This window comes from Podarcis filfolensis (genome assembly GCF_964270895.1).
Source record: "Podarcis filfolensis genome assembly, chromosome: 13".
NCBI classification, from domain to species: domain Eukaryota; kingdom Metazoa; phylum Chordata; class Lepidosauria; order Squamata; family Lacertidae; genus Podarcis; species Podarcis filfolensis.
The window spans coordinates 22,995,525-23,007,713 of NC_139615.1; the positions used below are offsets into that span (position 1 = coordinate 22,995,525).

At 47.2% G+C, this 12,189-nt stretch overlaps 1 protein-coding gene across 3 annotated transcripts in view; it reads right to left on the reverse strand.

The window, feature by feature from the left end:
* Positions 1-2,702: 2,702 nt before the first annotated feature.
* Positions 2,703-12,189, reverse strand: part of LOC310746622 (uncharacterized protein) — a 31,844-nt gene continuing 22,357 nt past the window's right edge. The window contains exons 2-6 of one of the 3 annotated variants that reach the window (XM_083580571.1): positions 11,712-11,739; positions 11,027-11,196; positions 7,357-8,375; positions 7,065-7,191; positions 2,703-5,802 (exon numbers count right to left, since the gene is read on the reverse strand). In XM_083580571.1, the coding sequence (XP_083436697.1) occupies positions 4,823-5,802; positions 7,065-7,191; positions 7,357-8,055 (1,806 nt within the window). In that variant the 5' untranslated portion in view covers positions 8,056-8,375; positions 11,027-11,196; positions 11,712-11,739 and the 3' untranslated portion in view covers positions 2,703-4,822. Of the gene's footprint in view, positions 5,803-7,064; positions 7,192-7,356; positions 8,376-11,026; positions 11,690-11,711; positions 11,740-12,189 lie in introns of those variants that run through there. The other 2 variants (XM_083580573.1, XM_083580572.1) reach the window with 2 other exon arrangements.

A 12,189-nucleotide genomic window follows, 5' to 3' on the forward strand; every position in this document is an offset into this window, starting at 1 on the left:
ATGATCAAGATTACATTTTTAAAAAACTTTAAAAAGCTATTGAAATGCTAGAGCAGTAATAGCATACAGCAACCAGCAGGTGGCAGCCGTCATTTTCAGTGCTAGATTCTCCTTAAATAAAATGGGTGCTGGGGTGAAATGCTATTTTAAGCAACCACATCTCCTTTCTATCTGTCCCAAGGCACAGCATCCTGCACAGGAAGTATTGACACCTCCCAGTATCCCAGTGATTCAGTATTCTCTCAGTGCCTACAAGGAAGGATCATAAAGAAAGGGAGGAGCAGAGGGAGCCTTACTTTGGGGGTGGCTACTGGCTGCTCTGGGTCCATCAAGACCAACTCACCCTGCCTTCAAATTATTTACCTGACTAGCACAAAGGGCTACAGTGGCGGGTATTCAGTAGCGACAAGGTGCTGAGGACATTTCACATCTTCCTTCTATGAAATATACGGACAGTACAGTGGTACCTCTGGTTACGAACGAACTTAATTCCTTCGGGAGGTCCATTCTTAACCTGAAACCGTTCTTTACCTGAGGTACCACTTTAGCTAATGGGGCCTCCCACTGCTGCCACGCAATTTCTGTTCTCATCCTGAGGTAAAGTTCTTAACCCGAGGTACTACTTCCGGGTTAGCGGAGTCTGTAACCCGAAGTGTTTGTAACCCGAGGTACCACTGTATGTCTTTTTAAGTTAATTTACTAACTCAGGCTGGTTCTCTGCAACAGTGCCGGGTGGAAAAAGACAGCAGGGAACTTTACTTTTACACACACACACACACACACACACACACACGGTGAGAGTGTTATAGACTACATTGCGTGCAACCATGAGTAAAGAACTTTACAGTGGGAGAGCAATTGGAAAGTGACCTTCAGCCTCTCTGCTTGGAGCTAGTGTGCTTTCAGGGTATCACGTAGGACATGCTGCATGAGATCTCCAATGTACAACAGGGGAAATGCAGGCCGAGGTAAAAGTAGAGCAATGTTGAATCTTAAAATAAAGCGAGACACAATCTTTGTATGTTAAGTAGGCTCACTTATGCAAGCACGGACAATCTGAAGGTGAGGGAATGGACTGAGAAGCATCACTTTTTTAGGAGACTGCTAAAATATAAACAAACCGTGTTTTATATTGAAATGCAGTCAGCTATTGAACAGGCCACAATCGGTAGGGATTTCACAAAATTTTGACACTCTGTGACCTGTTAGCTTAATGAAACAAAATATGGGATTGGTGCTTATGCCCAAATTGTGAGGCACTCATTTGAAGCAAGTGTTGTATTTTAATTCTGGACCAAGCCAGAAGAAAAATAAATAATAACAAAGAGACAGATTCCTGGACAATTTGAATCGGTGAGCTCCAAAACTAGCAAAACTCTTTACATATGTCAACTCTACAGGCAACCCTCATAGGGACTGGGAGCAAAGTATTGTCAACCCGATCTTTAAGAAAGGAGAGAAAATCTAACCTGGCCAATAATCACCCAGTTTATTGGACATTATATCCAAAGTCTATGTTTGTTACTTATTGGAAAAGTCTGAGAATTGAGCAGAGCAGAACAATAACATTGGGGATCAACAAGCATGCTTTTGTCAGGGGAGGTCAACCAAAGAACAATGCTTTGTCTTAAATTATTTAAGACAGAAATATGCAGGTGCCCTCAAGAAATATCTATATGCTGTCTTTGTCGATCTGACCTCAGTCTTTGATAGAATCAACAGATGTCTAAAATTATGGAGGCTGGGGATGAATAGGTGACCGTTGACCTTAATTAAGATCCTGTACACTAGAAACACAATGCAAGTTAGAGTAGGCAGAGATTACCTGGGGCGGAAGTTTGAAACCAATACAAACACTTCAACAATCCAATGATGTCTTCATTATGTGACCACTGTAGTCGGTGCTGCTTGGTACTTGTGGCATCGCCTGGGAACCACAAGGTAACGAACCTCTGTGTTTCAGGCTTCTGGTTTGCCTGCTCCTCTCAGCCATTCTGTCCCTCGCGACACAAGCAGTGTATTTATTTAAACTACTGTTATTCTACTCTTCAGGCAAAAGGGGCTCCCAAAGCGGCTTGTAATAATCAAGAATAAGATGGTCCCTGGTAAAAGGTGTGGCACAAAAGGAACAAGGATTTTGAGGGAGGAGGAAAAAAGTAAACTTGAAGACTAGATCTTAGCTACAAAGGTCTTGTAAGCGTTTCTTCCACCAAGGAGGGGCAAAGCAAGTTCCCTGCAGCTGCTCCTTTTCTGACCAATGGATGTGGCCAGATTGGTCCCCCCTTGCTTTGTGGTTCTTCCTGGAATGATGGGGTTGCAGCCCCCCAGTGGCACATAGACCCCTGGATAATGGCAGAGGCCAGAGTGTGCTGCCCAGTCTCTAGCTCAAACTCTTGTTACCTACCTTCACTGTCAAGATCACAGCTCCCATCTCTACAAATTCACTCTCAAGAATCCTTCTTCCTTCTCTCCAGTTTCCTGCCCTCGAGTCCAACTGCCACTCTCCAGCTTTAACTGACAACATTCCAGTCTCCTTGGCAATGGTTGCCTAGAGCAATTCATGGTCTTCTGTTCTCTCCAGGAACATCTGCCCACATGGTCTTAGTCCCCAGCTTAAGTGTGCATAGGATGCCTAGTTTAGCACACACAGTCACACAATGCATTTAAAACACATTTAAAGAACATGACTGAGTCCAGCTGCATAACTAAACATTGATTTATTGCTATTTCATTATTATTTACAAAGCAAATCTAAAAGCTGCCAATGGTTTATTTAAATCAGAGGATCCCAAGGTATCCAGGGTGTGACAAGGTTATAAAAAGTTTGAAGTCTTTAAACAACTCCTAACATTAATCAATGTGTACTTCACAGAATCTTAGTTTTCAGTCTCCAAAATGAAGAGCAGTGATTCCCTAGACTGTGGAAGATGTACAACTCATACAGGACACAGAAATGCCTGTAGATTTGATCACATGTGTGTGCACGTGCTTCAGTTTGGGCAGAAGTACATGTGAGATCCATAGGTGAAGAGTATGTTTGCTTGTGTGTGTGTGTGTGTGAGAGAGAGAGAGAGAGAGAGAGAGAGATGTGGGGAAGGGTACTGACAAATCAATTTCAGAATATGCAGGCCAGAGCTCCAGATCACACCTAATGCTGCTAATTCAATGAGCCCCACTGTGCAGATGCATGAGCCATGTGAACATGGCAGGACTTTTTAAGCAGAATCTCCCAGACATCACTGCTGATGTGGTTTCTGACACCTTCGCTTCTGTGGCATCATGGGAAAGATGCCGTTATCATTAAGTGATGGCTGGTTGGTGGATGTATGGATCATGGCATATAGATCTCTGGATATGAGTCATTTACCCTGGTCCTGCAATGGGATTCAGGCATGCAAATAAATTGCTACGTATGGCTCTCCTTGGATTTGCTGAAGTGTGTTTGGGTGGTGGGGGAGAGTAAGGAGCCACATCCAGTACAATGGGGCTGTGCAGTGTTCCTATCCCACAAATGCACAGCTACACAAAATGGTCACCTTTGACAATGCTGAACAACGGTTGAAGAAAACGAATCTAGGTGCTCCTGTCCCCCAAGAGACCTTATGTTACTCACTTATTTCATACAGATAAAAGGTAGGAGACCCCTTTTATGATGCTTTTTATTTGTGGCTATCTCTGTGTAAAAAGACACATCAAGTTTAAATACTAGACTTGAGAATTCCCAAAGATTTTCGGCCATTAACAGCAACCTCCATGTTGTTCCCTCTGCTCCTACATACTCATCCAGGGTAACTTCTACTCTGTGGCTGCAGTCCTAGACACATTTACCCAGGACTAAGGCCCATGGACCTCAACGGGGTCTACTTGCTGCCAAGTAGACATGTAGAAGACTACTTCATCAAAAATATAATGGACAGAATAATCTTTCCACCCCAAATAAAATATATACATACACACAATAACTACTGTATCAGTTTGAACTAAAAATGACTATATATAACTAATAAAATAACAAGTAACATTAATGGGAAGAGGTTCACCTGCCCCTCTCGCAAATGCTGCTCTGCATTCGACAATGGCCAAATACATACCCTTAGGAAACCCACATGAGAAACATGATGGCAACAGTCATCTACTGACTATTTGCAGCACCTGGAAAAGCAGATCTCCTGCTGCCTTTGGTCCCTCCTTCCTACAGGTCATGCAGTGAGAAACCCAGTCTGAAGAACTTTTGTGGGCAGGCCCTTAATCTCTATATTCACAGAGATTTTGCTTAAAAAGCAGAGAAGCATGATGACACAGATCAGCCCTGAGAGGACTTCACCAGAGTCCTCCCTGCTTGAGCTCCATCCTGGGAAACGTTAGGGCAATATGGTACATGCAGCAAATTCCCATTCGCCTTTGCTGCATGGTCAGCAATGTCCTCTGAACAAGCCTTGCAGGCAGAGCCAGCGACTTCTTTTGGACAAGAATCCATCTGACAGGCTGAAAATCGGAAAAAAGCAAGGAACTGGGCTTTGAATTACGTTTCCAGTCACTGCAGAGTGAAGCAATCTTTCCCAAATGCCCTGGTGAGTCTGTCACAGTAGCCAAATCACAGGGGGCAAGGAAAAAGCAGGTTATTCGCACCTTCTATTATGTCCTGAGCTAGGTTGTCCCCAAACAAAGTCAAGCTATGTCCTTGAGAGGGGCCAGGCATGGAAGAGGAATGAGACCTATCAGCAAACCCAGAAGAAACCTCAGCACAACCTCTAGCATTTGACTTCCTTCGTAAGGTTGAAAGGAATCAGGAGCTGGGAGAACACGCTGAGCCTGGCTGCTTCTAAGCTCTTGACACATCTTTCTTTTCTTTATCTGGAACGTCTACCTTCTCTTCAGTCTCGCTTGCTTTCAGTTTGCTCTTTGCCTGCGACTCTGTGGATACCAGAGGCTTGCTTTTCTCGGCCGCTTTCTCCTTCGTGTGGATCCTCTGATGCGTCACCAGAGCGCTCTTCTGCCGGAACCTTCTCCCGCACTCGAGGCAGCGGTATGGCCGCTCCCCGGTGTGGATCCTGCGGTGTATCAGAAGATCCGAGAACCTGGTGAACCGCCTCTCGCACTCGTCGCAGGGGAAGGGCTTCTCTCCCGTGTGGATTTTCTGGTGCCTGGTGAGGTCCGACGGGTAGCTGAACCTTCTCCCACACACGCCGCAGCAAAAGGGCTTCTCTCCGGAATGCGTTCGCTGGTGAGAGATGAGGTTGGAGCGCTGGATGAACCGCTTCCCGCATTCCGCGCAGGAAAACGGCTTCTCTCCCGTGTGGATCCTCTTGTGTATCTTCAGCGTGGAGGAAGAAACAAACCTCTTCCCGCATTCCAGGCAGATGTAGGGCTTCTGGCCCGTGTGGATGCGTTCATGGACCTTGAGTGCCGACTGGTGGCTGAAGCACTGCTGGCAGTGAGAGCAGCGGTAGGGCTGCTCCCCGGAGTGGACTCTTTGGTGGCTAACCAGAGAGGCCCGCTGGGCAAAGGATGCTCCACACTCGGTGCAGATGTGTGGCTTTTCCCCCGTGTGAATCCTCTGGTGTCGGGTCAGGTGAGACAGCTGGCTGAATCTTGTTCCGCACTCCATGCAGCGAAAGGGCTTTGCACCGGTGTGGATGTTCTCATGCTTAGCCAGGTCAGATGGACGTGCAAAGCATTTGCCACAGTCGATACAGATGTGGGATTTCTCCTTCCTAGGAACCAGCCCGGAAGTAGAACGTGTTCCCTCTTCCTTGGCCCCTTGATGAAATGGACCACTAGCTCTGTTTGCATTCTTGGCACCTGTAAGATTGGGAAGGGAGGGGAGAGAAATCCTGAAGTTATCTGTGGGTTGCTCAATGCACTAATGTGACTAACATTTATAGATGAAAAACCATGTGCATTAACTATGTCATCAGCACAACTCATTCTGCTTCTGGCCAAGGCTGTGTGTATGCTGCAGTTCTGTCTGAGTACAGAAGAAATGCAGAAGAGTGTGGCTGTAGGCATGCACAGAATTCAAATTTCCCAACACTCAGCTTTCTTTTGTTCTAAAGCAAGTTTCTAGTCCTTATGACTAAAAATATGCTTGTAGGTAGATGGACAAAGCACATATTTCCAGCCAATGTATGTTTTAAGCAGCCAGAGAGGTGGCTGAATAGGATGTCCAGTGTCTGCAGAGCAAGGCTTTCACTTCCCTGCACAGTTCATTGCCCAATCCCTAAACCAGAATAAATTATTGTAATATGTTGTGACAATTTACATAATTTATACATACAACACCAATAAACTATTCATGGTACAAGCTTTCAATTAGCAAGGTACAGATTTTAATTTTTTTAGTGTGCCATACCAACAGCCCAGCTTATAGCACTCTCGCAGAGTAAACAGAATGATAGAACTGGAAGAGACCTAAACAGCCATCCAAACAGCATAGCTCTCCATAAAATCTCTCTCCCCTTCCCTGCAACAGAAACCTAAATAAAACCTGAGGGGGAAAATCAACCTGCAGAACAAATGGGTTCACATGATTTGTGTAAGTAAGCCAGGCTACAAGCTGAAGCAGAAGTCATACCCCAAAAAACCTTAGAGTAAGCCAAGTCCATCCACTGCATATTCTAGAGAAATGTTAGCTGAGACAACCCCATGAACTCCTAACATCAGCTGTAACCGCCTTGGTGCTTACTTTCTACTAAGCAGATGAGTGAGGCTCAAACTGCACGTGTTAATTACAGCATCGCCACAGAACAGGAGTGGGAATATGCGGCCCTTCAAATGTCAACCGACTCCAACTCCCATCAGTCCCAGCCAATGACCAGGGAGGACTGACTGCTTACAACAGCTCTGGAGTCTTTAATCTTTTTTGCTAAAACAGCTGATCCTTCAAGAATGTAGCGTTCGCCACTAAATTCTAGAATTTCAAACCACTCCTTTGAATACTTTCCAACTCATCTAAATTCCTCCTTGAACTATGGGACTCAAATTGGGCATAGAAGTTAAGCTGTAGCCTTAAGCTGTGCTGAAGAGCTGTACTGTGTTCACAACAGCACAAGTGCAAGACATACCTAATAAGCTGGTCTTCCCATTATCCTGCTGTCGGGCCTCCTTAGCAAGATGCCTCTGTCTGGCATCAGACACAGCCCTCTGGCCTTCAGAGAGATTCGTGGCTGTCTCCCGGAATGAACCAGAGTCCTGAAACAACAAAGAAAGTTGACACTGAAGGCCCTACCTGCCCCCACCAACAAAAACATAATGGTTAACAAAATGAAGCAATGTTAAGGCAAAAACCAGAAGGTGAAAGCTCTGCAGAGCAGCAACACACCTGACTTGACCGGCTTGCAATTCAACTCAACCCACCTGTGTTTCACTCTGCAAACTCTCCTGCTGCCTCAGAAGAAATCCTTCAGCCAGGGCCACCGCCTGGGCACAAGTCTCAGGTCCGCGTTCTCGGACCCGGTTCTGGATTTCCTTTGGCAGGACGGTCAGAAACTGCTCCAGGATCAGCAGCTCCAGGATCTGCTCCTTTGTGCGGCTCTCCGGTTCCAGCCAGCAATGGCAGAGTTCCCGTAAGCGACTGCAGGCCTCGCGAGGCCCCTCCGCCTCCTGGTAGCAGAACTGGCGGAAGCGCTGGCGCTGCGTCTCGACAACACTGGAGCTGCCTCGCAAGGCAGCTGCTTTCACCTTCCCGTGGTCCCCTCTGTCTCTGGCATTCAGGCTGCTCAAGGCCTGCTGGGCTTCGGCGCTGAGAGTGGGCATGAGGCGGCTCATCCCTTCTCTAGACCACTGGCAGGCACCCACCACGCGGTCAAAGGTGGCCAAGTCATCCCACGAAGCCAAGTCCGGCAGCTGAGGTGTTCCCCACCCTGAAGAGGGATACTGGACTGTTTTCAGGTACTCTTGCCACTGGGCTTCCAAGCGCTGAGGTATCCCTTCCTGGCGCGGCGTTGCCCATCGGGACAAATCCCGGGGAGTACCAGACTGGACTGGAAAAGTGCCTCTTCCTGATCTCCCAGATCCTTCTCCTGGCCCGGCGCCTGCTCGGGTTTGTTCCTCCATTGCCGCAAGGTGTTGCCCACAGTTTAGCTCCTCATAAGTATCTCCACACCTGCCCCCTTGTCTTCCTAGGGTTGGTTCTCTCTCAATTCAAGTGCTCAAGCCTGGTATCCCCTTCAAAATCCCAAGTTTTTTACCTCAGACCAGGTGAAAGGATAGATCAGCACCTGGGCATACGTAACACCTCCGGCCACTTAACATCTGCCACTGTGGGGGCTGGATAGACACGCTTTCTCATGCAGCCCAGCAGTCATGGCTAACTGAAAGAAACCAGCTGAACCTGCAGCCAACAGGTTTCCCATTCAAGCAGCTTCGTGTTGTTCCTGAGGGAAGACAAAGGAAATTGGCCAAAGCTAGATTTTGGGCATGGAAAAACAAACATACCAGTCCATTGGTAAGCAACTGAATTATAATCAGCCAAGCTTATCGAAACTAAATTGGCTTCAATTACATTAAGAAACATAAAGAATGTCAAGAAAACACAACAGTGGTTGCTGGTAATTTCAGCTAAAACACCAGAAACAGTTTAGATGGGCAAGCAAGCGGTAGAGCATATACGGCAGTGTTTTTCAAATGTTTTATCTTGAGGCAACAGACTCCCCATGGATTTGTCTGCCAAGGATTCTGGAGAATGTTATTGGTTGGACTAGTCTGCTTGCCCACAGGTATGGCGAAGCCTATTGGGCTTATTGTTGCTCAGTGTGAATTCACAACCATGTGCAGAACCCTTATTCCCCTGCTCAGTGCTTTCCACAAGGAAAAGCCGCCTTTCAAGAAAGCTTGTCCGCCATCACTGATCTCAGACAGAAACCAGTAAGCTCTCAAGAATCCTGAAGATGCCTTGCAACATTTGAAAACTGCTGAGTTTGTGCAACTTCCAGCCATTCTTCACACCTCTCCTGCCCACAATCCCTCAGAAACCAAATTTACATGAAGTGTTCCCCTTCAGTAACACAATACAGATCTATTTTTGCCAGGGTGGGGGTGGGGGGAGGGATTTTAAGAGCAAGTCTTTTTGTTGTTGTTGAAATTCCTATAGGGAAATCTTACTTTCATTTATTTTCTTTAAAAAATCTGTTAGCCATATTTGGGCCTTGGAATCAATATCTAAAGTATCTGGAAAGTGCTGCAAAGATTGGCCAACTCTTCTGAAAAAATAGAATCCTAATTGCAACTATAAGGTTGCATTTGTGGGAGCCTCCAGAAAAATAATTATGGTACAGCATCTTGCACTACAAGCAAAGGTGGGCATGGGAAATATAGAGCGGGGAGAGCCCAGGATATGTCAGGGGTATTTTTCCACCAATGCTTTATTTGAAACTGCGGCCTCAGAACATGGCTGGCTGCTGCAGGGAGAAGAGAGCCTCTTCGGAAAGAAAACAGAGATGTTGTTGTGCGGGGTCCAGAGAGGGATAAGCCGAGCTCTTAATCGGCTCAGGAGTTAAACACATTCTGCAGAGAATCAGCATCCACAGCGCTTGCTTGCCCTTCCCCCACAGGCCTTGATTCGCTGGGGGTCTCTTAATCCCCCACCCCACCCCTTAAATCCTCAGATGCTAACAGAATGGAAAGGCTAGCTAGAGCTCCTGCTAAAGTCTGCATTTTTCTCCAGGGTCTCTCTTTTTTCTCATTCTTTCTCTCTCTCTCTCTCATCTGCTTCTCTTGTCCATCTTGACAAGAAGGTGGAGGTGAAACTGTATTCAAGAACTAAAAGCAAGTGGAGGGGTAGAAAATTGGTGAATAGACACACACAAACACAAGTCCTTTAGGAAAGCTACAGCTTCCTTAATTATGCTGCATGTACAAAATCCACATTGATTAATCCACACCATATCCTGATCCCATGCTCACAATCATTAACTTGGATTACAAAACCTTCATCAACCCACACTGGAGGGATGGCAGCATTCCAGTCCTTTCACCCCTGATTCTACCACACCCTTCTCACAAGGAACTCTGAAATCCTGGCTCCAAGTATTCCCTAACCCACCTCACCTCCCAATCCTCTAGTTTTTCTCAGCGTGGGTATACACCCAGAATCTCAGCCTCAATGCCTCCACCCCTCTGCCCAGACACTCTGTTGCCACATACACTTAAGTCACGTCACTGCGTTCTCTTAATTAATATGAACTAAATGCTAATCCTTTGCCCCCATACAAATGTAGATGGGGGATCCCCACTTTACACACAAGCCTGAATTGGAAAGGCGGTACAGAAAACCACTCTTTAAGCACTCCTGTTATGGGTAGAATAAGGAGGCTAAAGGATGTTGAGGGCAAGAAATCTAAAGAGAATAGTCACAGTCCCCACCACACAAAAAAGAAAGAATCCTAAGGCAGGATGTGAAGGCTCCCCACAGGTCTCAAAGTGGAACCTGGCTTGATCTTTTAAAGCTTCAAGCTTTCGAAAGGAGAGGAATAGTGAGTTAAAAAATGGGAGACAGAAAGTTAGGAAACGTTGCTTCTGAGCTCTGGGTTCAAATCCAGCCATGGATCCCCCATGTGCCCTAGGGCAATTCACAGGCTTGCCTCTTCAGCACTTTCCCTCCTCTTCGGAGAAAACTGAGCACTACTTCTTCACTTAGCGGAGGACGGATGTAGGAGGGGACTCAGAGATGTAGGAGAGCCAGGAGAATCTGGGTTCAAATCCCTGCTTAGCCAGGAAACACACAGGGTAGCCTAGGGCCAGCTACTACGTCTTACTAAACCTACCTCATGGGAATTCGTAAGGCTGACTCTCCTGTCCTGAGTGCCTTGGAGGGAGGGCTTGGCACAAAGTCATTACCTCGGATAAAATAACGGTTTCTGTGCCATCGTTTCGCCCACTATACTTTGCAAAGAAATCGTTGCAAATTTGGACTGCGGCTTTCCAGCCGCTCGGATCTCACTCGGAGCCAACCCTACAAAGGCCTTTTGGGAAGAGGCGCACACCCTGCAAAAAGCTCCCTTCCCCCTCTCCCGTTTTGCTTTCCCACCTGCCTTGCAGGCTCCTCCAGATGTTTCTCCCTTTCCTCCTCGGCAGCTGGATCTGCCTGCGCCCTGCTCGGACGGCTGCAGGCTCCTCGCCCCAGCCAGCGCTCTCGCTCGGCGCTTCTCCTCCGCCCAGCCCCACGGCACAAAGCCCCGCTGCGGAAGATCTGCAGCCCTGCAGAGGCAAATCCCCCCCTTATTAAAATTCAAATCCCAAGTTTTTGATCCTGGGAAGGGGAGGAGCAGGAAGGTGCCCTCGGCTAATGCATCCCCCCTCTACTCCGGCCGGGTTTCCTGAGCCTCTCTAGGGCGGAGAGCGCACGCTCGGCTTAACCCTTGGGGTTGCGCAGACCTCGGCTGGCTCCGCAGAAGGAGAGAGAGGAGACTAGAAGAATAATATTTTTTTAAAAAACGGATGTTGTTTCCTTGCCAGGCGCGAGAATAGCTCAGCTGGATAGAGCTTGGTGCTGATAGCTGCATATTCCTGCATTGCAGGGGGCTGGACTTGATGATCCTGGGGGTCCAAACTCTTACAGATCTAGGAAAGAGCCTCCCGCGTCAAGACTCCGCAGGGACGCGAGATTCGTGCCAGAGGCTGTTCTCACGTGAGCGACAAGCCATCAAGTGATGTGAAGCTAAAGCGTGCAAAGGGGAGCAGGTTGTTGGATGGCAACTTCTATCATCGCTTACCTTGGAAGAAGGTCACAGGTTTCCTGCCCTAAGGAAAAGATGCAAGATTGGAAATAAAAGAATACCAGACATTCAACAGGAGCAACCTTTGCCCAAAGGCTCAGTATTGGAAAAGTTGGCTGCCTACCCATCATGTAGCAGTAAACATAGCTGCAGAACATCAGTCAAGGGGGGCGGGGACGGAATGCAAACTTTGCTTTCATATGACAGGCAACCTCAACGTGTGCAGTTGCACACTAGCTATGCTCGGGTTGCAATCCTAAACACACACATTGGACTGGAGTCCCATTGAACTCGGAGTTTACTTCTTGGGCTTCCACTGCCAGACACAAAAGGAAAACACCACCATCCTTGCAAACCTCCCAAATGAACCTTAATGAAATACTGGTCTTGAAATAGAATTATTTCTCTTCCCTCCCCCCGCCCCACTCCCTTTGTTTCTTTTTTAGGTCAGGTATTGGAGGGGGAATATTGAGTT